Genomic DNA, 26404 nt, shown 5'->3' with positions numbered 1-26404 from the left:
TCTGTTCTTGATTACACCCTGTAAAGCACAGTTGGGAATTCTCAAGTCCGACTCGTGTATCTTGGTCTTCCTCATGCTTCTGGGGTCACACCTACCAATGTTGTGTTATAGCCATGTGCAATCATAAAGATCAACTTAATGTTTTACATTTAAATCTGATAGACTTTGAGTTGATTTTTGCAGCTCACTCTCTTGGTAACACCAATCACTGTATAGATCTGAAACTATTGTAAAAATCAAGTCAATTACAGAGGACATCTTACTACTGCTCAGAACTGAAGTCTGAGGTGTTTTACTTCCTAGGAATAATACCTACACATTTCTATCTGCTTTAGATTTCAATTTTAAAAAACTTCAAACAAACCTAAAGGTCAATGCAGCTCAGGTTGCTATCTGAGAAGCCCACACTGTGTTCTCCACTATGAGATACTAGTGTTCATCAGGACCAAATGGGTCAAATGCCCTAAAAAGTACAAAGGCAAATATAAATTCCAAGCCTCCTCATATGAGGTTCTCCTATTGGTGCTGGCTATAAAGAAGCACAAAATGGACACAGGTGTGAGCCACAGTCCTAGCAAGCCTGGGCTTGAAGTGCTAAGCCTCCCCAAGACGCACTTTCTCCACCTACACAGCGAAGACTGTCATACTACTCACAAGTGTCTGAAGTGCTTTGTACTTCTGAATACGCACTGATTCTGTGTTCACAATCAACTCTTACCAAGTTATAACTGCTGGGTTGGCTCCTGCTAACTTTCTCTTAGCATAATGTATTTTATGTTGCGGATACCAATTCTTTTCAGTTACATTTATTTCTTGAATCCATGATCCTCCTTTTCTCAGCATCGTCTGCTCAAAACTCTAAAGGGAAGCAACACATTTTTTCCTACTCATTATAATAGCATATACAAATTGCATTAAAAAACATTAAACCAAGCAATGATCCTAAAACAAAGATCTATAACTGGAACAGCTCTATAGCTTTCTAGCCAGCTACTGACATGGCACATATCACCATGACCATGTGATGCAGAGAGGTGAGAAGTCCATATAAAAGGATGCGCTCCAGTACTGATTCAAACAGCACTATCTGTTCTTAGGATTAAGGAAGAATTCACGGGCTAGAGAAATGGTTTAGCCATTAAGAGCACTGACTGCTCTTCCAGAGGTCCTGAGTTCAATTCCCAGCAACCACATGGTGGTTCACAACTATCTGTAATGGGTTCCAATGTCCTCTTCTGGTGTGTCTGACAGCTTATAGTGTACTCAAAAATAAATTAAAAACAAAACTAAACAACAAAAAAAATTCACATGGAATCATTTCTAAATCAAAAGTTGTTGGCTGGAGAGATGGTTCAAAGATTAAGAGCACTTGAAGTTCTTACAGAAGACCAGGGTTCAGGTCACAGAAACTACATGGTTGTTTAAAACCTGTAATTCTAATCCAGGTAGGTACTCCTTCTTCTGGCCTTTGAGGACACTGCATGCATATGGTGCACTTATATATCTGCAGGCAAGACACCCATAAAAATGAAACATTTTTGTAAAAAGTTGTAGGTCTGGAGGATTGTTATAATTCCAGAAATCAAGAGGTTGACGCAAGATTCCCTTGAGTTCCAGGAAAGCCTTGGCTTTGTGGTAAGTTCTAGGCTAGCCGAGGCTAGAGTAAGACCCTATTTATAATTAAAACAACAGTAACAGCAATAAATTGTGTATGAAAACAGAACTCACACTTACTGTTATCAATGGGTCCATACTGTCACCTCCAGTTAGGCTCAAACTAAGCATAGTAGTATGTTTTCTCCAAATAAATGTTCTGTTTTTTATCTGATTTTTTATGGTTAGTTTTGAGAAATGTAGCACAAAATATAAACATTTCAGTAAATACAATGATGCATTTTCACAATACAAAGGAAACATAAGTGTGTCTATCCAAAACTAAAATGTACCTTCCAATCAAAGGAGGGCTCCTTCACAAAAACTTCCATGGTGTCAGTGAGCAGATCTGCACATGAGCGGAAAGCCCTCAGTGCATGTACCATGACTGTGCATACCAGACCCGTTTCTTTCATTGGCAACATGAGACTGACAAATTGGCGGGTTAGACGAAAAGGCATCAACTCAGGGAGTGGAAGAAACTAAATAAGAAAAAAGTATATCTAAGTACATTGTGCTGGATAGTTTATGTCAACTTGATACAAGCATAAATCATTTCAAAGGCGGGACTATCTACCAATTGAGAAAACACCTCTATAAGATGGGGCAAGCCTGTAGAATATTTTCTTAAATTAGTGATTGATGGGGAAGACCCAGCCCATTACGGGTGGTTCCCTAACAGCCATCCCTAGGTTGTTGGTTCTGGGTTCTGTAAGAAATCAGGCTGAGCAAGCCATGTGAAACAAGCCAGTAAGTAGCACCCCTCCATAGCCTCTGCATCAGCTCCTGCCTCCATGTTCCTGCCCTGTTTGAGTTACTGTTCTGATTTCCTTTAGTGATGGGCTATGATGTGGAAGTGGAAGCCAAATAAACCCTTTCCTCACCTTACGGTGTTTTATCATAGCAACAGTGATGTTAACAATGACATATAAGAACTAGAACTCTCAAAAAACCAAACCAAACCAAAACCAAAGAACCAGGCAAAATGCAAATAAAGCAGCCCCCTAAATTATTCCTTTTAGTGAGGTTACAAACTGTATCAAACTGTATCTCCTTGTTTTTGATTTCTTTTCCTTTTTAATGTTTATTCTGTCATATATATATATATATATATATATATATATATATATATATATAAAACAGTATATATATACTGTTCTCTGCTTATACCAAGATGTGGGTTCTGTGCCCTGAACTCAGGTCAGCAGGCTTCCTGGCATGCACACTTACTCACTGAGCCATCGCACTGGTCCTGTTTTTTAAGCTAGGGCCTTACACTAAAGGCCATGCTTGTCTTGAATTTTCAATCATTTTACTGCCCTAGCCTCCCTTTTGCTGAGGTTAAAGGCATAAACCATGCCTGGGAAACTCCACATTTCTTAAAATCAGCTAGATAATTCCTATAACCAAGAACAATCAATTCAGATTGCATTATTCTCTCAAAGCATAAGCTTCTATGGAGTAATCCAGAGCCTGGGAGACTCAATTTAAATTACTTTTTGTATAAGTTTTTTGTACAGTTATACGTTTTCATAACAATGTAATATCTTTTTCTTCTTGGCTCTGATTACATATCACTATGTTTCCTATGACTTACAGGTCATGTACAAGCCTAAAATGAGGATGAGATTATTTGTTTCTTCAAAAAGTGTCAGGTTTCAGAACAATGCCAAAGTCAACTTAACTTCCTATAATTAATTTCTGGAGGTGTTATAACACCACTTGGTTGTCAACTTGACTTCCTCTGGAATCAACTAAAACCCAAGCTTCTGGGTGCACCTGTGAGGGATTTCCTTGATTGGATCATTTGAGGTGGGAAGACTCTCATACTACAGCTGAGCCACACCTGGTGGCAGCCTATATAAAAGACATGGGAGAAGAAAACTTCTCCTTTTTGCCCATTTACCCTAGGTTTCCCTAGAAAGTTTATCTATCCTGTTGTCAAGGCATTCCTTTGCTGGTATTATAATCTACTTCTTTGGGATTCCAACACAGACTGAAGACTACCAGCTCTCTAGGAATCTTCCAAGACTCTAGCACCTGACTGGGACTGCTGAGATAGCCAGTCTCCTGGACTGAACAAGTACTATATTCTTGCCCTTTCTATCAGAAGACAGCTATTGTTAGACTAGCTGAACCACGGTCTAAAGCTACTCTAATAAATCCCATGTATAGATTCATTCTATCAGTTTTCTCCTTTAGAGAATCCTGGCTAATACATATTCCAATTCTAAATCAGGAATGAGAGTTAAGCACAACACACCTGAGTAGCTGATCCAAATGCATGTCCAAAGTCAATTCCAATCACACTGCCTGTCTCCATGGCCACCATGAAATTGCTCAGGTGTCTGTCTCCAATACCAAGGAGCCAGTGGCTGATGCACAGCAGTGCATGAGAGCTGGCAAAATGGGAACGCAGTGCCAGGAAGGCCTCAGGGCTGGTGCTCATCTTTACAAAGGCCCGCCTAGGAGAGAGAAGCCACATGTCATCTCTGCTATGCCACTAGGTTTGTGAAGTCACAAACATACTTACTTTAAGAGATCAGCAGGCACTTTATTTTCCCTTCTTCTAAAAGCCATAACTGTTTCTGTCCGGTTAGCTCTGCTGTGATTTAAGAAAAACATTTCATTAGAACAAATTTAAAATTATTTATACTGAAATATTGTATCAGCTAGGCATGGTGGCACTTGGGAGAAGAGACAAGTGGATTTCTGAGTTCCAGGACAGCCAGAGATATACAGTGAGACCTTGTCTAAACAAACAAACAAACAAACAAACAAAACAAACCACCCACAAAAACAAACAAACAGAAAAACAAAAAACAAACAAATCCAAACCCTGACTCAAAAGAAAAAAGTATTATTAACGTCAAATAACTATATTTTAATGATATCTGCAGCAAAATGTATCTTTTGCTTTCTTCTCTCCCTTCCCAGTGCTGGACATAGATGCCAGGGCATCATATAAACTAATTCAGGGCTTTAACCAAATCCCTAGACAATCTGATGCCAAAATTTCAAGAGCCAAAAGGAAGCACTTTTCAGAAGAATGAACAATGATAGAAAAGTCCAACTTACTTGTACATTAGCAGATAGCCTTTAATATCACTTTTCCCCGACACTTTTATCAGCCAGTCTCTATAGTCATAAATTGGTGCTTTGGGATCACTAGCAAGTAGGAAAAAGAGAATTAGATTAGGGAGGTATTTTGCATGGCAAGGAACACTGAAAATGTATTGAAAAACAGTGAAGAATAAATACAACTTTCAATATGCCATATTCATTCTTAATGACTCCAAGATAAACTGAAGCAGCTACCCCACACAAAAACTCAGGTACAATAGAGTCAGGCACAATATATTTCTCTTTTCATACAGAGAAAAATAAGATGTTAAAGTAAACACAAAGATCTGTGGCCTAGGCATGTCACCCTGGAAGGCAGTCTGACAATCATGATATTACTACTAATAGGTCTCATTCAACAGTAAATTAAATCTTTTCAAATCATTCACAAATCCATTCTTTCTTATTTTTAGATTAAGTTCTAGATATTTCTTCATCATTTCCTGAATGTAGATACATATACAAAACCCATTTTAGGTAAGAATGAAGTCTTTTCTTACTGTCAGCAATCTCATCCTGAATTTGAAAAAGCCTTCAGTTTCACACCAAGAGTCAGCACATGTGCAGGGGATATACTCTGCTGTGTATACATTTGGCCACTTTTTAGTGTGTGCTGAATGTCTTTCTAATGAGCTTTCAGAAATCAAAACAAATAATTACAAGCTGAGGGGCAGGCTGGCAGTATGCACCTATGATCATGAGTCTAATGCCAACCTGAACTATACAATGAAACCCATCCTCAAGAACGGGGGTGGTGGGTGGGGGAGTGGTCGTGAAAGCTAGCATGTGCCTTTAATTGTGATGCAGGAAGATCTCTATGCATTTTTAGGTTACCCAAGGTGACATGGGAGACATTACCTGTTATAAGCCACTTTCTCCTCTTGTGACATATTACTCAAAAGAAGGTCCTTCAAGGTCATAGTATTTTCAATCCATTCAATTAATCCTAATCTAAAAAATAAAACACAATGTTTACAAATAAGTACAATTCGTATTTCTTCATCAGAAAAAAAGAGCTCGGAAGAATCAAAGAGAAACAGATTTCTTCCCATCCAATCTATACTTCCTCACTTACTTCCTATGTAATTCTAGTTGAGTTCTGACCATGGGAGGCTTCAAGAACCCATAAACCCACTTTAGAACTCAGCCAGCGTGGGAGATAAGCTCTCTCCTCAATATAAATAGGTTCACTCAGGCCATACCTAGAGGTCATGGGCACGACACGGTAAGTCCTTAACTGCATGTTTCTCTGGCTGCAGGCAGCATCCTGAGAGAGGATGGCATTCATGACCTCAAAGAGCTGCTCGATGCGCTGGTCTTGACGGAGGTCCTCACCACCTTTTACCAGGAATGGGTATTCCTTTTCATCATGGCCTCGAATAACAATGCGCTTTGGTTTCCTCAAGGAGATCATTACTTTTACCTTTAAACATTAAGAGGTTTGTTATAGTAGTAAGTTTAGTCTAATGCTGCCTGTATTATGTTAATTTGGGTCCCCCAAATTGCAAACCTTCATGTAAGACATTGAGGAACTCTGTCCCTATTGGTTTTGATTGGTAAATAATGTTGCCAGCAGCCAATGGCAGGGCAGAGCATACAAAGGCAGGAGTTTTAGGATTCCCAGGCTATGGACAGGAAGAAAGGGGAGGAAGAAGGAGACCCACTGAGCTGGGGGAAGGTGGAGAAGAGGCGTTAACACTTGAGAAGGTGTGGGACAGAAAGCATAGCCGCCATGTAGGAGCTAGGGGAGAGCGGCTCCAAGAGGGCTGCCCAACTGGGTCCAGGGCAGCAAAGATGGAATCTAGATTTTAGTAAGTAATGACTCGGGAACATTGGAGGGAGGTGTATTAGCCACATGGATGTTGGGCTATTTAAGCTATTTAAGGCATATGAAAATATAAAGGCGCCGGGCAGTGGGGGTACACGCCTTTAATCCCAGCACTTGGGTGTTGGGAGCCACAGTGATTTGCCATTCCAAGATGGCGTGGACATCCTGTCCTCCCACTTGTAAACAACGGACTGCGCAGTTGCAAAAGGCGAAAGACCGCCAAGTCACTGGCCAATCCCGAGGCATAATATTGGGTGGTGAGCGAACAGCCAATCAGAAGTGAATACGTCACTCTAGGCTGTATTTAAGCTAGGCCCCTTCCGAGTCTCAGCCCTTCCGCGTTTTCCACGTTTGCTGATACAGAGTAAAGCCTCGTTTTGCAGTAACTACCCGAATACTGTCTCTCGTGTTTCTCTTCCACGGGCGTGGGGTGACACGGGAGGCGCGTGTTATACTTGGGAGGCAGAGGCAGGCGGATTTCTGAGTTTGAGGCCAGCCTGGTCTACAGAGTGAGTTCTGGGACAGCCAGGGTTGCACAGAGAAACCCTGTCTGAAAAAAACATATATATATATATATATATGTGTATGTATGTATGTATATGTAACTGTCTTTCATTCAGAAACCTAGAACATTGGGGCAGGTAGTGAAGAACAGGCCTCTACCACCAGGATCAATTCAAGTAGTTAATTGGGAACTGCTACAGTTTTGCTCTTTTAAAAATAGTCTTGCTATGTTACCCAGCTTAGTCTCTTAATGCCTGGGCTCAAGTGGTCCTTCTATCTTCTGAGGAGCTGGGGCTACAATGTGTACTACTACAGCAAAAAATACTTAAAGGGCAGTTTCAGATTAGCTCACTATACCATGGTCAGGGTAGATGTATTCCTCAAAGAATGACCTCTCTTTGAAGACAGTGTCAGGTGGTATACAAAAGCAGGATCTGGGGTGTAGGCTTTGGGGCCATCTGCCATGCTTGAGTAGTATATCTGTGCAAACTCAATTCCTGTTTACAGATACTGCCATAACTGAGTATCCTTCTCAGTATGTGATGTTCAACATAAAGGTCTTTTTCCATGATTAATTCTACTCATAATCTACAATGGACATATACAGCTTATACTTATGTACTACATTATATTTTTTCTTTATTCTTGACAAAATTTAATTGCATTTCGTCCTCCTCTTCCTCCTTCCAAACTCTCCCATATATCCCTCCTCACTCACCTTCAAATTCATGGCTTCTATTTTCATCAACTGTTATTCCATGCATGTATGAGCATATATATGTATACATTGTTGTTGTTGTCTATACATATATATTCCAAAACATAATGTATTAAGTCCATATAATATGAATATTTCAGGGCTGACCATTTGGTATTTAACTTATAATATTCTTAAATGCAACTGATACTGAACATTGGAGACACTATCTTTAGAAATTTGACCAATATTATAATTTGGGAACAACATGCTAATGGAAAGTTGACGAATATATCAAATGTCACAGAGAAAATGATGACAAACACAACCTACCCGCTCATCAAATCCCGAGATCCGCACGTGGTATTCAGGCAGTGGTTTGCTCTTCCCATCATATTGTCCTAATGCAAACATAGAGCCTTGCTTAGAAACTGTCTGTTATAAAACCTACATGTTTTAAAACATATATGTTAATTTAATTAAAAAATATTTACGCAACATACTTATTTTTTTTTTTTTAATTCAAAGGTTTCATTTATAAAACTTAGCCATAGCCAGGTGTAGCTTCACCTTTAATCCCAGCATCCCAGGGGCAGAGGCAGGTGAGACTTTGTGAGTTCCAGGCCAGCCTGGTCTATATAGTAAGACCCTGTTTTAAAAAGAAAAACAAACAAACAAACAAACAAAAAAAAAAAAAAAAAAAAAAAGGAAAAAAGCTTTATTTTCCCGATGAGTGTAACTGCACACTTGTCAACAAAAATAAGAAGAGTATATCTCTATAGAGTGTTCTCTTCTATTTGCTGAGAGGGGAAAATCAGCCACCAGATTAAAACATTACTTTCTTAGAAAAATCCTAGGTTGGAGAAGAAGGAATAGGAAAGAAATTTCTTCTGACAGTTTGCTGCATTTGCCCACCTCAGTGTGACAGTCTGTTCTCCTGGAATCAAACCAGCTGGTGCCTAGGAAGTGACTGTTATTTATTTCTGAAGAAAAGTTACTCAGAAGCAAAGTAGGAGTCAATGCTTTGGGGTTCCTATAAGTACAAAATGGAAATCTGAACAATTGCTGTAATAAAAAAATATAGTAAACTGTACTAATTTATAGCAACTACAGGTTTTGCTAATAATGAACATAGTTGAGGTGGGACACTGGAGAGATGCCTCAGTAGTTAGGAGCATTTGCTGTTCCAGAGAACCTGAGTTCTCAGCACCCATAGTAGGAAGCTTACAAGCACTAAGAACTAAAGCTCCAGAGGATACAACACACTATCTTGGTCTGTGGGCATTTGCACTCACATGCACCTACTCCCACAGACACATAACAAAAAGTAAGTAAATCTTAAAAGCAGAGGAAAACAAAACAAAAACACCAAAAACCAGATGAGTTGGGAAGATAGCCCAGTGGGTAAAAGTACTTCCAATACAGCACAAGTTTAAATCGCCATAACTCATGCAAAAGCCAGGTACGACAGCTGAGTTATCTGTGGTCCTAGTTGCTCCCAGGTCCCATGATCCCATGAGAATTGGAAAGTAGAGGCTGAGGAATGCACAGGTGCACACAGGCCAGTCAGTCTAGTGTATGAAGCAAAAAAAAAAAAAAAAGGGCCTGTCTCTCAAGCAAGGTGGTAAGAAAAGGTGAATACCTAGGGTTGTTCTTTGACTTCCACATGCATATTTTACATAATATATGCACCCCTGTGCACATGCATTTGTGCACATGTGCACACACAAACACGCATCTGTCAAGATCCCAATATCGCCGGGTGGTGGTGGTGCACGCCTTTAATCCCAGCACTTGGGAGGCAGAGGCAGGCGGATTTCTGAGTTCGAGGCCAGCCTGGTCTACAGAGTGAGTTCCAGGACAGCCAAGGCTATACAGAGAAACCTTGTCTCAAAAAACCAAAATAAAATAAAATAAAATAAAATAAAATAAAATAAAATCCCAATATCATTACTTAGAAAACACAAGTTCTTGCTGTCACGTTATTTTCCTCAAGAAGAGTTTTCCCCACTCACCAGGAATCTCCAGTTCATTTTTCAGGAACTGCACTTTGAACTCACTCATCCAGGGGGAATACTCTTTTAGGTTCCCAGGTAGCTTTGAGTCATTTTTCATCCTTACAAGTAGTGAGTCAGTGATATTACAAAAGTCACTATGCTTCATTGTAAGCAGCTTAGAACCACCATTCCCAAAGCTTTTGACAAATTCTTTCCCAAAGGCCTGGAAATAAAAATTTACTGTAAAGTTCAGTGTTTCTTTTGTACATTCGAAAAAGCTCCAAACTTATGAATATTTCAATATTCTAAAATGTCTCAAATGTCTCTTTTGTGTGTGCCTTATCTTCTGTTAGACAGGTCATTATTAGAATGGCTCCTAGTTACAAATTCTAGTTTGCTTCAAAAACACAGCAGAGCTGAGCATATGGCACAGGAAACAGAGGGAGGTCAATCTCTGTGAGTTCAAGGACTGCTTTGTCTACATGGTGAGTCCTTGTCCCCCCAAACAAAACAAAAATAGAAAAACAAAACAACCATGGTAAGGTCTTCTAACCTCTCTGTACTCTATCCAGTTCTAGGCCTACTTCATTTGATGTACAAAGAATGACATGAATAATTAGAAACAAAGTTAAAAGCAAAATCAAAAGAGCAATTAAATAAGAACAAATAGTTCATAATTCTTTGTAGGAGCTAAAGAGAAGAGAGAAAGAGTAATACTGGTCACAGGGTCTATTGAGACACTGTTCTAGATCATAAAGCAGTATAAACATTATAAGATCAACAATTTCTAGAAGCAATAATCAGAAGTACTATATCTTGGAATGTAGTAGTTCTTTTAAGAAATATATATTTGAATGAAAAGCTTGATATCAAATAAAAAATAAAGCAAAACTGAGGACTGTCAAGATTTAGCAGATCATCTTTTTGGCTTTAAGACAGAGTCTCATGTAGTTCATGAACGTCTGCTTCTCCCTTCTTTCCCCACCCCCCAAGTGCTACATACCTGATTACTTTTTTTCAAACTGACATTAATTTGATCGTTTCTAGTAAGAAAATTGACACATAAAGATATTTCTTCTTCAATTTAGAAATGGATTGAAAATATAGAAATAAAGGACTTTGGATAGTACTCTGGCATAGTACTATCTAGCATGCCCAGGGTATTAGATTTATTCCTCTGAACCACACACATACACACAAAAGAGTTTGTAGCTTAGTAAAAGGCTGGGTGTGGCTGTCCTTGGCAACAGTAGGGAGGGACAGTGATGTATGCTGATATACTCTTAGGGCAGGCTTACTGGCCCCAGCATATAGAGAAACAATTTAAATCTAAAGTAGCTATGGCTTTAAAAGGAGAACATGGCAGTTTTCCAAGCAAGACCATTCTCATTCAGTTGAATAGGGTAGGACAGGCTGTAGCATTAGAACCATGGAAAGGAAGCCCCTTCACAGAAATGCCCTCAGCCCATAGGTCAACGGATCCGGGTCTAGTTCTCTCACTGTTGCTCTCATCTTCCTTTCAGTAAAGCACAGCCCAGCACACAAACAACATCCAGTTCACAGCTTTTGTTCATAAACAGAGTTCTTCTACACACTGTCTAGCACTTTCATATGATAATGGCTGATGCAGGTTCTGATAAGAGACTTGTAAGGCCTAGAAAGCTACAAACCTGGGCTTGTAAAATGTGTGGGCTACTGTTTTGGGAAAACAAACCAAATATATCTTTTCTTATCTAATATTCTATAACTGTATAATTTTATTAAACTCACCTAAGTATAATTTGTTACTTAATTATATGATGATTTTGTTTAGAGTCACTTGAATATCCAAGAATCAATACCACATACACAACAGGATACTGACCTCAATGTGTATCAGAAAGCAAAATATAGAAGTTCATGATGCTTTTAGGATGTCTACCCATATTTAAGCTACAGGAAGCCTTGGGTGCTCCTACCTTTAATCTAAAGTATACTAGGTGTAACCCACAAAAGCAACCTCTACTTAACTAAAGTTATCCTAGTCACCTAATTTAAGATGATTGTTCCATACCTGGAAGTATGTTTAGATGGTAAGAGACCAAAAAAAAAAAAAAAAAAAAAAAAAAAAATCTCAAAAACCTTTGCATAGAAGTCAAAATCAGGAGGATCAGGAGGATAAAAGGAAAGGCCCAGATAAAGAGAAAGTTGCTCTCTATTCTTGAGGATGTCCTAAAAGAATTGAAAATGCCTCCCCACAAAAAATGTGCAGAACAGCACTATTCCCAAGATTGAGGAATGCTTACAATCTGATGAAGGATCAACAATGAAATAGCAGGATATAGGGTAGAACAGAAAGATCAACAGTGGGAAGAAACTTAGTAATAAAGAATGAATGTAAAAGCATGCTAAGTAAAAGGTCTAGAAGGAGCTTTACCAGGTTACCAGGGGCTGGCAGGTGCAGGAAATGAAGAGTTAGCAGGAATTGGGCACAGGCTTGGCTACTTTCTATAATGAATAAAATGTTCTAATAGTTACGTAGTAATGACTTCAAACTTCTATAGCTATACTAAAAGCTACGGCACTGTACACATTAGGTGAATGAACTGTAAGAACATATAATTTACATCCTAATATAACTGCCATGTAGACAGTGGGCTGGGGAACTACCAACAGAAGTGTTGAGGGATAAAGAGCATCCTGGTTTGTAGGCCTGTAAGAGGTAAAGGCCAATGAAAAACGATGCTGAGGACGTGTCTACACCAGAAAGAAAAGTTGCCACAGGGGTCTATTGAAAGCATCTTTATGTGCTCTTCTTGGTGGGAATCCAGCTTATGTCCTTCCCATCAACCTTCTCAGCCTTGCCTTCTAGCTCATCTCCATTCCTTTGTGATAGTTTTCCTTCAATAAATATTGCTTATTAATCACACTCATCATCAATGGTCTTAAATCTCTAATAAAGAGACAAAGACTAACACACTGGATTAGAAAACAGGATCTACCTTTCTGCTGCACCCAAGAAATATCTCATCATCACCTCACAGTAAAAGGATAGAAAAAGATATTCAAAGCAAATGGACCTTTCAAGAAGCAAACAGGCGTAGGTAGCCATTATAATATCTGACAAAACAGACTTCAAACCAAAACTAACTAGGCTAGAAAAAGACATTATATAATTGAAGGAAAAATCCACCCAAAGGATATTGCATTTCTAAACATCTATGCACCAAACACATGGTGTATTAGTTAGGGTTTCTATTGCTGCAATGAAATACCATGACAAAAAAGCAAGTTGGGGAACAATGGATCAATGGTTACACTTCTAGATTATACTCCATCATTGGAGGAAGTCAGAACAGATATTCAAGTAGGGCTGGAATCAGGAGGCAGGAGCTGATGCAGAGGCCATGGTAGATTGCCACTTTCTGGCTTGCTTCATATGGCTTGTTCAGCATGTTTTCCTATGGATCCAGATCCACCAGCCCAAGGATGTCACTACCCACTATAGGCTGGACCCTCCCCCATGGAATACCAATTGAGAAAATGCCTTGCAGCTTGCTCTCATGGAGGCATTTCCTCAACTGAAGCTCCTTGTCAGATGACTCTAGCTTGTATCAAGTTGATACACAAAACCAGCCAGTACACAAGGGTACCCAAGTTCATAAAAGAAACACTACTACAGCTTAAATCACATATTGACCTTCACACTGATAGTGGGAGACTTCCTCCTCTACCCTCACCAAAAAAAAACAGGTCATCAAGACAAAAGCTAAACATAGGCATGCTGGAGTGAACTTCATAAATCAAATGGCCCTAGCAGATAGCTACACAACATTTCACCCTAAAACAAAAAATTATACTTTCTTCTCAGCAGCTCATGGAACTTTCTCCAACATTGACCATATATAACATAAGACCTAGATATAAGAAAACATAGATATAAGAAAATTGAAATATCATCCTATATCCTATCTGACCATCATAGATGAAAGCTAGATATTAACAGAAAAAAAAACAACAAACAGCATAAAAACTCATGGAAACTGAACAATTTACAACTGAATGAAAATTGGTCAAGTTAATTTTTTTTTTTTTAAGAATTGAACGAAAATGAAAACACAACATACCCAAACCTATATCAGGCACAATAAAGGTTGTAAGAGGCAAATTTGTAATACTAAGTGCCTATATCAAAAAATTAGAGAACTCGTATTATTACATTTGTGACCTACCTGAGAGCTCTAGAACAAGAAATAACATCCCAAGAGGCGATAGGAAGAAATAATAAAACCCAGTACTGAAATAAAAAGGAAATACAAACAAAAACAAAGCGATAAAACAAACAAAAAACAATAATACAAAGAACCAATGGCAAGAAAAGTTGGCTCTTTGAGAAAATCAGCATGATTGACAAACCATTAACCAAATTAATAAAAATGGACAGAGAATATCTAAACCAATAAAATAAGAGATAAAAGGCGGGAACTCAGAACAGACTCTGAGGAAATCCAGAGAATCATAAGAATATATTTTAAAATGTTATATACCATCAAATTGTAAAATCTAAAAGAAATGGATGAAATTCTAAATATATACCACCTACCAAAGTTAAAGTAAGACCAGATAAGCAATTTAAACAGACCCACAATTCCAGGTAAACTAGAAGCAATAACTAAAAATCTCCTAACCAAAAAAAAGCCCAGGGCCAGATATATTAAGTGCAGAATTCTAGCAGACCTTAAAAGAGGTAACACCAACCATCCTCAAATTATGACACAAAATAAAACTGAAGGGACATTTCTTAATTCTTAATTTCTTAATTCTTCTAGGGAAGCCACTATTACTATGATACAAAAACTACATAAAGATGCAACAAAAAAGAAATCTATATACCAAAGAAAATTATATACCAATGTCCCTTAGGAACATAGGTGCAAAATTCTCAATAAAATATTTGCAAACCAAATTCAGAACATCAGAAAGATTATTCACCATGATCAAATTAGTATTATTCTCAGAGATGCAGAGATGGTTCAACATATAAAAATCAATCAACTTCACCTACCACATAAAGGGTAACAAAACAAAACCAAACAAACACAAAAAACCCACCACCAAAAACTAAAAAAACAAAAAACCAAACAAAGAAAACCCCTAAAAAACAAAAACAACCACATGATCATCCCCTTAGATGTGGAAATACCCTTTGACAAAATCTAACATTCTACATTTAAAAAGTCCTAAGAGACTGGGAATACAAGAGACATACCTCAATATGATAAAGGTAATAAAACATATAAGCAAACTGAAAGGTAAAACCACACACACACATGGTCATCTCACCAGATGCTGAAAATGCCTTTGACAACATTTAACATCCCTTCATGATAGAAGTCTTGGAAAGATCAGGGGTACAAGGGACATATCTAAACATGATAGAGGCAATTTATAACAAGTTCTTAACCAACATCAACTTAAAGGAGTGAAACTTAAAAAGTTTCCACTAATATCAGGAACAAGAGAAAGTTGTCCACTTTCTCCATACCTATTTAATATAGTACCTGAAGTCTTAGCTCACTCATTCCCAACCTTCCTAATGCTGCAACCCTTTAATATAGTTCCTCATGTTGTAGTGACCCAAACCATAAAATTATTTTTGTTGCTACTTCATAATCACAGTTTGGCTATTGATAATGAATCATAATGTAAATATTTGTGTTTTCTGATGGTCTTAGGTGACCCTTGCGAGGATATTCAACCCACAAAGAGGAACAATAACAAAAATGAAGGAGAAGGAATACAAACAAAAAAGTTAAGAAGATATCTTTATTTGCAGATGATACAATTTTACACATAAAATCTCATAAAAACTCTACCAGAAAACTTATATAGTTGATAAATATTTTTTGCAAAGTATCATGATAGAGAATTAACATACAAAAACCAGTAGCCTTACTATATACAAATGGACTAAGAAAGAAATCAGGGAAACAGTACCTTTCACAATAGACTCAAATTATTATTGTTATTCTGGTGAGAAGGGATAACTTTTACCAAGGAAGTGGTATAATAAAACTTTAAGACATTGAGGAAAGAAATTAAAGATGATATCAGAAGATAGAAAGATCTCCAGTTTTCATGGATCAGCAGGAGTAATATACTAAAATATAATATATATAATAAAATATAAAATAATATAAATATAAATATATATAAATATAATAATATAAATATAAAAAATAAATAATAAATAAAATAATAAATATATAATATAATAAATAATATAATAAATAAATAAAAATAAGATAAATTTAAAATAAATAAAATATAAAATAATATAAAAATATAAAATAATAAAATATATATAATAAAATATAATATCCAGCCAAGAGCAATCTATAGATTCAACCAATCTCAACAAAATTCCAACACAATTCTTCACATAAATTGAAAAAAAAAAGACAATCTTGAACTTGACATGGAAACACAAAAGCCCCAGGATAGCTAAAACAATCCTGAATTATAGAACTTCTGGAGGGCTCCCCATCCCAGCTGTACTAGCAACACAACAAAACAAATACTGATTAATGAACCAAACTGAAGACTCAGGTATAAGTCCATATACAGATGGACATCAGATTTTTGACAAAGCAGTCAAAAGACACACTGGAGAAAAGGCAGCATCTTCAACAAAAGGTACTGGTCAAGCTGCATAGCCATATGTAAAAGCATGAAAACAGATCTGTATCTATCACCCTACAGAAAACTCATCTCCAAGTGGATTAAAGACCATAACAAGACCAGATACCTGAATCTGACAGAAGTGAAGGCAAGGACTAGGGTTGACCTCAGTGACGCAGGAAGGCTTTCTGAACAAGATACTAATGCACAGGCACTAAGACCAACAGTTGATAAACGGGACCCCATGAAGCTTAAAGACTTCTGTACAGCAAAGGACACTGTCACTAGAGCAAAGCAGCACCTATACAATAGAAAAAGATCTTTATGAAGTATATACATCTAATAGAGGAATAACCACTTTTAAAAATGGGGCAGAGAACTAAGCAGAGAGTTCTCAAAAGATGAAACATATGGGTGAGAAACACTTAAAGGAATATTCAACATCCTTAACTATAAGAGAAATTAAAGCTACTTTGATATTTCATTTTATGAAGAGGCTGTGTAAAGGGAACACTTCTTTATTGTTGGTGGAGGAGCAAACTTGGAAAAGCCACTATTGAAATCAGTGTGACAGTTCCTCAGGAAGCTGGGAGTAGATCTATCTCAAGATCCAGCTACAGCACTCCTGCACATACACACAAGACTCTACATCCTACTACAGAGACACTGCCCATTCATGTTCATTGCTGCTCTATTCATAATACCCAGAAACTGGAAAGAGCCTACATGGCTATCAACTCCTGAATGAATAATAAAATGTGGTACATTTATACACAATAAAATATTTAGTTAAATATAAAATTATGAGATTTACAGTTAAATAGATGGAGCTAGAAAAAAATCATGAATGAGGTAATCCAAACCCTAAAAGACAGATACTGTATGTTTTCTCTTACATGTTAGCTTTCGAGCCTTTGATAGACATGCTACACTCCATATAACCACAGAAGTTAGGCACCTATCTAGTAAGAAAGGGACTGTGCGAGTGGGGTGGACGTCATGAGGAAGGGAAAATAGAATATATTGTTTTGGGGGACAAAAGGGAAAGTGGAATGGGGGCTTAAAAAGGGAAGAGAATAGAAGAGGAAGATAAAGGAGGGAACATGGGAAGAACCAACTAACACTAAAGGCCATCTGAAAAACATAGGTTTCTACTATTGTAGACGCATCCCAAAAATATATACTGATGTGAAAGAATCCACAGTCACCAAATAAAAGGAGAGAGAATGCCAACTAGATAGCTTATGGTACCAAAGAAAACTTCCAATGCTACAAATGGGTTACATCTTGTGGCCCCATGGAAACCCCTAGTCATCAGAGAAAATAGCTTTTACTTTCCACAAACTGATGGTGAAACTCTTTTGATAAAGATGACATTTACGTCCTGGAACACGGAGAAATCAAGCTGGTGCCGGACTAGAAGCTTTCCCCTGCTGATCAGTGTTTACAGTACTGGAGAGCACTTTGCACACTACCAAAGGAGGGATGCAATCATTAATAAATATCACCCAGCTATAAACCCTGTGACCCACAACAGTGACCTGCCCACAAGATAAACTGTACAACAGTCATGTGAATTTTATGGGAGTAACTAACTACTATGTAATTGAATTTAAGGACCAATCCTGAGATGATCAGCGCCTCACTCAACCCACACCCGAGAAGCTCCTTTTCACCGTAGATGGGAACACAGTGACCTTCAGCTAGACAATGTAGAGGGGAAAAGCTCGGAGTACTTAGTCCCTAAATGTCTTCAAAAAATCCCTCTCTGCAAGGCTCATGATGGAAGAGGAAGTGGAAAGATTTTAAGAGGCAGAGGTGATGGACGACTGGGAGGAAACAGTGCCTTCCATTCAACAGGACTGATGTATAAATGAGCTCACAGAGCTTGCCTAGTGCCATGTTCAGACAGGGCTTGCACAGATTAAAGCTAGACAGGGTTTCAGCACTGAGAAGGGAAAGTGGACATAGGGTCCTATCTCCTAGATAAGAAGCTATTTGCAATTGACACCTATTTGCAAACAAAGAAAATCAGTCTCACCATGTATACCAACCACACTTTAGGGTAGGCCCCACGACCAGAAGTGTATGGCCAACACAAAATGAACTCAATGGGATTTCTGTAGCCTTTTTATTTTATTTTGCTTTATTTTGTATTTTTTTTTTGTTTGTTGGGTTTTTTTTTCTTATTTGAGTTTTGTTTTATATTTTTTTTTGTTCTTTTAAGAGAGAAAACGAACATAAACTTCAGTGCGTAGGAAGGTGAGGAAGATTTCTTAGGAATTGAGGGCGGGGATAATATGATCAAAGTATACTGTATTTAAATTTTTTCATAATTAAAAAAGTTTTAAAATATGATCCTCACTTCATGACTCTTTCCAATACTAAAATAACTAAAAAATACTTTCCTCTGCCACACTTGTCCGGAATACAGCGTTTTATAAGTAGTGTTAGTCACACAATCCCTCTGATCTGGTTTGTACTGTTTCTGAGCATGCAAATTGGTGCCCTAAACCAATGTTTCAGAATACTTATCACCTTATAAGACAGAAATATTTTCTTGATCCAAAATCTAAGTGATCCTGAGAATTAAAAATACTAAACTAAACACAATCTTCAGATATCAGAATTTGAGCATGAAGAGAACCGAAAGGTTTTTGCCTACTGACCACTTGCCAGCTGTGGTGGATGCATATGCTTGGCCCAGGGAGTGGCACTATTAGGAGGTGTGGTCTTGTTGGAGGAAGTGCATCACTGTGGGTGTGGACTTTAAGACCCTATTCCTAGCTGCCTGGAAGCCAGTCTTCTATCTACCTTTGGATGAAGACATAGAACTCTCAGCTCCTCCAGCCCCACATCTGTCTGGATGCTGCCATGTTTCCACCTTGATGATAAAGGACTGAACCTCTGAACCTGTAAGCCAGGCCCAATTAAATGGTGTCCCTTATAAGAGCTGCCTTGGTCATAGTGTCTGTTCACAGCAGTAAAACCCAAATTAAGACACCAGCGTCAAATGGAAACATTTGATTACTGTATCTTACAGAAAGCATCAGATCTAAAGCAGGCTCCTCAGCTACAGACGACAGGCAGGAAGTAGTTGAAATGTAGACCCTGCTGCTGTATCTATCAGATTATTAACATGATTAATCAAGCAGCTGTCTATCCATACCTGTATGAACCTCCGCCGAAAGGGCCCCAGGCCTGGAGCTCGAAGGTCACCCAAGGCAGCATACATCCTTTCATACAGTTTTTCAATATTTTCCGTATTCACAGGATTCTTTCCTAGTTCATCTTTTGTATCAGTAACCCAGTCCTGTGCCAAAAGAGAAAGAAAAGATCAAGAAGGAAGGCAGACTATACACAAATCCTATTCACATTCATTTCTATTGTCAAAAGCCGTTTTCTGACCTTAAAGAGCAGATCAGGATTGGAGAGCTGGTCTAAGGCATTAATAAAACCTTGAATCACTCCTCCTTCATCAAGTTTACTGTTTATCCTGTAAAAAAATTCACCAGGTTTAGGCCAGCAGTGGAGGCGCACATCTTTAATCCCAGTACTCACAGGCAGAAGCAGCTGGACATCTGTGAATTCAAGGCCAGTCTATACAGTGAATTCCACACAGTCAGGGATACATACAGAGACCCTGTCTCAAAGCACCACCACCACAACAATATTAGTTTCAGGAACCATAATGTTTTCTAATGATCAGGGCATATTTTTATATATTTAAAATATAGATTTACAACTTGCACAACTTTCTCTATATATGTTTACATATAAAATCTCTCTCTCTCTCTCTCTCTCTCTCTCTCACACACACACACACACACACACACACACACACACACACACACACAACCAGTTATCAATCCAGAGAAGTAGTGACCTGAGAATTATATCCAACATTAGATTAGCATCTGCTCTTTAAAGCAGAAGGTCTCAACCTATGGGTTGCAACACTTTGGGGGTCAAATAACCATTTCACAGGGGTCACATATATATCCTGCACAACAGATATTTAAATTATGATTCATAACAGTAGTCAAATTATATCTATGAATATAATTTATATTTATATTCATAATTAGTAACAAAAATAGCAAGCAAAAACAAAAAAAAATTAGCAACAAAAATAATTTTATGGTTAGAGGTCACTTCAATATAAGAAACCGTATTAAAGGGTTGCAACATTAGAAAGGTTAAGAACCACTGCTTTAAGGAGTTAATGGTCTCAGGCAAAGTCAAAGTAGATCTGTAGTAGATATGGACAATGATGAATATAATTTGCTTTTGCTTTGAACATCTTGAAATATGGGAGGTCACTTTCTTGACATTTACTTACAAATACTTTTCAAGTGTTCACTTTTAAAAACAGTCTTATGGCGTTAGACTCTGGTCAGAGACAGTTATGGACTTTGTAAAGACATTTTATTTAAGTATACCATGGACTTTGAATGTCTTTGCTTACTATACCCTCCATTTTCTCTCCCTCCCACAAGTATCCTTCCTTTTCCAAGATAATTTTGCTTCTACGTTCATGTCATGTAGGACATACGTGACAGAGGAGGTTATCAGCTGGGCCTGGCTTACTGTCTTAATATATGATGATGACTCATTTTCTCCATTTTCATGCAAACGATGACTTTCTTTATGGTTGAATAAAATTCTATAAAGTACACATATCACACATTCTTTATTCATTCATGGTGGTGGACAATTAGGCTGATTCCATCAACTAACTGTTGTGCCAGTGCCACAGCACATAAGGAGATGCAGGCCTTTGCAGCTGTGTGGCTTCCTAACAGTACATTCACTGTTACACTGTGATAGACTGTGTTATGTTAGGATCAGTATAGCTAGATAGTGTAGTGGGTTTGGGTTTGTCTGTTTGTTTACTTTTGTTGTTACTGTCTGGAGTCATGGTTTCATTATGTAGCCCTGGCAGAAAGAACAATGCTGGAGGTATCACTGCCGAGCCATAGCAACAGAAGCTACAAGATACACAAAACACATGGGTAGAATAATGGAATGGATGGGTACAAATCTACCTGGTTACATGTAGTAACCAAATCTTTTGACAAAGATGTTGAAAACATACACCAGGAAAACAAAAACTAGAGTGTGTGAGCTACATAGGTAACAGGACAAGACAACAAAAAGAAATAGAACTTCATAGGATCCAAGTGCACTGCACCTGTGAAGACACTCAAACGAACACCTGAGTCCACATAAATCTACACACCTGCATATCTGTGCTGATTTTACGCAATAGCCCATTCATGAACCCATTTATTGGCTGGTTGAATTGTGTGGGTTTTTTTTTTTTTTTTTTTTTTTTTGGTATTTATTCTTTTGAGTAAAATATTTCAGATATTAATCTTCTGTTTCATTGAATTTTTTTATATATTTTTGTTTCTATTTTATTAATTTACGCTTTGACTTATTAGTATCTACTGATTTGGGGGTTTGGCTTGTTTTTACTTTTCTAATATTTGAGGCATATCATTAAGGTATGCAAGATCTCTATAATTTCATAAAGTAGGGACTTATAGCTATACACTTGCTTCTTAGAATCTTTTTGTTTGTCATAAAACTTTTCTTCTGCCAGGCAGTGGTGGCGCACACCTTTAGTCCCAGCACTTGGGAGGCAGAGGCAGGCAGATTTCTGAGTTCGAGGCCAGCCTGATCTACAGAGTGAGTTCCAGGACAGCCAGGGCTACACAGAGAAACCCTGTCTCGAAAAACCAAAAAAAAAAAAAAAAAAAAAAAACAAAAAAAAAAAAAAAAAAAAAAAAAAAAAACTTTTCTCCTGATTTCTTTAATAACCCAGTCATCATTCAACAGTACACTGTATAGTCTCCATGAGTTTGTGTATTGTCTACAATTACAAATTACTAAACTAAAAACTAGTTTCTCATTGATTTGTAGTTTAATTCCATTGTCACCAGATAAATTATTTTAATTTTTCAATATTTATTAAGAGTTTGTGCCCTAAAATATGGTCTCTTTTAAGAAAAGTCTCATAGGTTGCTGAGAAGAATGTGTATTCTGAAGCTACTGAGTAGAATATTCTGTTTATTTACTTTGTTTAATACTGATGTTTCTGTAATTTTTTTGTGGGGTTGGATATTTGGCCTTATATTTGACACCTAATATAGGTATGATACTTGGATACCAGGTATTAAAATCACTATTATTTTGAGGTCAATGAATGCCTTTGATATCCAGTAGTATTTGCTGTTTGGAATTGGTTTTACTGATGCTTGATGTACAAAACACCTCTTGATGGAGGCTATGCCCAGAAAGCCATGCAGTTACAAAGTCAGTATCTCATTGGTTTGAACTTACAAATAACCAAAAAGTGAAAACAATGACACTTCAGGTCATCTACTGGGCCCTAATTCAGAAGGGGGCCTCTTTTTGTTTGTATGTATGTACGCATACATGCCATGTGATATATACATGAATATTGAGTGTAGGTTCTTGTTCATGTACAGATAGAGGCCAAAGAAGGATACTGGATGTCTCACTTTCAGCCTTATTTCTTTGAGACGAACTCTCTCAATAAACTCAAAGCTCTCTGTTTTACCTAAGCTGCTTGGTCAGCAAGCTCTCAGGCTCTGCCTGTCTCCGTCCCCCAATGTTGAGGGAACAGGTACATATAAGCTATGGGTCCTGGGGATTTGAACTCAGGTTCTTGTGATTGCAAATATGAGCTCTAAGCTATCTCACCAGTTTCTCTGGATTTATATTATTTTACATTTTTATCTATTTATTTGTGGTATGTTGTTTATATATAGTTAAGGCTTCCCCCAAACTTCAGGTTCTCCTGTCATAGCTTCCAGAGTATTTGCAACTCCAAACATATATCACCATGCAACATTTCAATGTATCTTAAAGGGTAGCTCCAGAATAGTCTTAGTCGGGGTTTCTAGTGTTGTGATGAACACCAAGACCAGAAACAACTTGGGGATTCAAGTTTATCTCAGCTGACAGCTATCAGGTCACAGGTCATCACTGGGGAAGCCAGGGTTAGACCTCAAGGACCTGGAGTTGGGAACTGAAGCAGAGGCTATGGAGAAATTTCTACTTCCTGGCTGGCTCCCTAAGGTTGCTTTGCTCATCCTGCTTTCTTACGCAACCCAGGATCAACTGCTCGGGAATGAGACCATCCTCAGTGAGATAAGCCCTCCTGTATCAGTCATTAATCAAGAAAATGTCCCACAGGCCAATCAGGTCTAAGTATTTTCTTAATTGAGTTCCTCTCTTCTCAGATGACTCTAGCTTGTGTCAAATTTACAACAAACCAACCAGGATGAGGACAGATTGCCAAAGTATCTCCTCCTCTCTGTATTCTTCAACATTATTAGCAATGGGTATGAAGGCAAGTGCCTAAGATAAACAATATTTTCAAAAGGAGAGAGTCAGTGACAAGTATCATATCGAGAAAAGAGATCTGAAATAAATGTCTGAGAATTCCTATGCTTCATGAACAACTCAAATATATTTGCATGTTTTTACTTTCACCACCGAAAATTTTTATACCCAATAATATCTGATCGCCCAATAGCAAAACATTACCTCTCAACAAATGCTTTATTATTATGACCAGAAGAAGTATTTTTAAAGGAGTAGCTTTCACTGCTTATTATAAAAGGGTAGATGATGGCCTGTGGGTAGTTATCAGCAATTTCTTCCACAGTATGTTGCACTGCAATAGCTTCCTCTTTGTCCAGTAAGGCCATCATGTGGCTGATCCAGCCAATGAACTGCCAGCAAGGAATGGATGAAATCTAAAATTCAGAAAAGTATAGTTTGAAAATGAACAAAACATTTAACAATATTTGCATAAAGATAAAATGTTCCATATGAAAAGTCTTAAAGATAAGTCTACTCTCTCTTAGTTTTTTTCTTTTCTTCTTTGTCTTTTTTTTTTTTTTTTGCTAAGGTACCATTGGATTCTTCCCAATATTTCCTGTACATGTACACAAATATTTTTTGATCAAATAATGGGATCATACTTGCTGTGGTGGTTCAAATAAGAATTGCCCCCATAACCTCGTTCATTTGAATGCTGATCCCTGTTGGTGGAACTGCTGGTGAAGCATTAGGAAGTGTGGCCTTGTTGGAGGAGGTGTGTTGGGAGTGATCTTTAAGATTTCAGAAGACTCCCACTGTTCACAGTATGCCTGTCTACATCATGCCTGTGCTTTAGGCTAAAGCTCTCCGTTTCTGCTCCCATGTCATGCCATGCCTCCCTGTTTGCAGCCATGCTTCCCACTGTAATGCTCTTGGCTTCCACATGTGACACTGGAAGTCCCCCCAAAACACTGTCTTGTACATGATGTCTTATCACAGGAATGTACAAGTAATAAAGACATTAGACAAACTTATCTCCTTTTTATAACAGCTATTCCCTCAGTGCATTATCATAAACTTAAGCTGTTTACATATTTTTGTTTTAAGAAATGTTTAAAACAGAGATTCTTATAACTCTACCTCTGTACTTATGCCATACACGTGTAGAATAGTTTCCAGAAAAAAAAAATATAGTCTAAAAAGATTTTCATTTATAAAAATGTTTGACTAGGCCGGGCGGTGGTGGCGCACGCCTTTAGTCCCAGCACTTGGGAGGCAGAGGCAGGCGGATTTCTGAGTTCGAGGCCAGCCTGGTCTACAGAGTGAGTTCCAGGACAGCCAAGGCTATACAGAGAAACCCTGTCTCCAAAAACAAACAAACAAACAAACAAAAAGTTTGGCTACATTATACATGCTTTATAAACATTGAATACATCTGTCTGATACCCTAATGGAGTATTTGGAGAATCCCAGAAAGTACATTCCTGCAACAAAAATGATCTTTGCTGGAATTAAGAAGATGGGAGAAAGGGTAGACCTGATAGCTTACCTTGAAACTCTACTAATGAGCCTTATTTATTATAAAACAAATGTCTCATGGCTTTTAATCTATACCATAATTTAATTCATACACCAAATTCAGATCATGAATGGCTAACAATGTTTTTGTTAGATAGTCCTGATCTAAGTAAAAGTGAGTAAAGTGGATATGATCTTTTTTAAAGCAACAATTCCAGTTGTATACATGCTATCACTGCTCTCTTTTTCTCAATATAAGATTGGACTTAATTAGAAATGTTTTACTTTCCACAAAGATGGGGGTGTTGCCTCAAACCAATCAAATGCTTTTATACTTATATTTACATAATTGGGTATATGAATATATTTAAACACTGGGAAAATTCTATCACTGTCTCAGAAACAGCAAGACTCACCTGTGTTCACTGGCCTCTTACAGGCAATGACTAAACACCAGGATGCAACTGTCTATTTTTGCTAATGCTGCTTTAATTAGAATTCTGTACACCACGGATGCTGTCTTTTACTACTGAAAAGTATTTACTGTGGTTTATGATATCAAATAAAGAGTATTTAACACTTAAAAAGAAACATTGGATACAATGAAGTTTTTAATGTCATTTTAGTTTTAAAGAAAGGGTTTCACTATGTAGCCCTGGCTAGCCCAGAAACTGCAATGCAGACCAGTTTCTGAAGTCACTGTCAACCTAGAATCAAAAGTTATATAATTTGGGCAAGTGAGATGGCTCAGTGGGTTAAGGCACTTGCTGCCATGTCTGGCAACTGGATTCAATCCCTAGAACTCACATGGTGTGAGAAGAATGACTTCTGAAAGCTGTCCCCTGACTTTCACGTGTATACTGTAATACAAGTATGTGCACATACAAAATAACCAAAGAAGTGTAATAAAAATTAACAAGCTTCTTTTTCTCTTGGAAATGCCTCCTACTCTTGGCAGTTTTTTTTTTTTTTTTTTTTTTTTTTTTTTTTATCTTTTTAATTTTCCTTAATTTCTCATGTTCCCTTAATTTTTCACCTCTTTGCAATTCTTAGTAAAGTCTCCAG

General features: G+C 37.6%; 1 protein-coding gene across 3 annotated transcripts in view; it reads right to left on the bottom strand.

The window, feature by feature from the left end:
• Prkdc (protein kinase, DNA-activated, catalytic subunit) overlaps positions 1-26404 on the bottom strand; it is a 190736-nt gene that overhangs the window by 3814 nt on the left and 160518 nt on the right. Inside the window, exons 74-85 of one of the 3 annotated variants that reach the window (XM_076942500.1) lie at positions 24044-24255; positions 19871-19958; positions 19632-19775; positions 9821-10025; positions 8139-8206; positions 5979-6199; positions 5635-5727; positions 4732-4821; positions 4187-4255; positions 3917-4118; positions 1947-2135; positions 719-858 (exon numbers count right to left, since the gene is read on the bottom strand). In XM_076942500.1, the coding sequence (XP_076798615.1) occupies positions 719-858; positions 1947-2135; positions 3917-4118; positions 4187-4255; positions 4732-4821; positions 5635-5727; positions 5979-6199; positions 8139-8206; positions 9821-10025; positions 19632-19775; positions 19871-19958; positions 24044-24255 (1721 nt within the window). Of the gene's footprint in view, positions 1-718; positions 859-1946; positions 2136-3916; positions 4119-4186; positions 4259-4731; positions 4822-5634; positions 5728-5978; positions 6200-8138; positions 8207-9820; positions 10026-19631; positions 19776-19870; positions 19959-24043; positions 24256-26404 lie in introns of all 3 variants that reach the window. The other 2 variants (XM_034515287.2, XM_076942501.1) reach the window with 2 other exon arrangements.

This window comes from Arvicanthis niloticus, chromosome 12 (assembly GCF_011762505.2).
Source record: "Arvicanthis niloticus isolate mArvNil1 chromosome 12, mArvNil1.pat.X, whole genome shotgun sequence".
NCBI classification, from domain to species: domain Eukaryota; kingdom Metazoa; phylum Chordata; class Mammalia; order Rodentia; family Muridae; genus Arvicanthis; species Arvicanthis niloticus.
The sequence above is the reverse complement of the archived record's forward strand: the minus strand, read 5'-3'. Positions and strand labels throughout refer to the sequence as shown.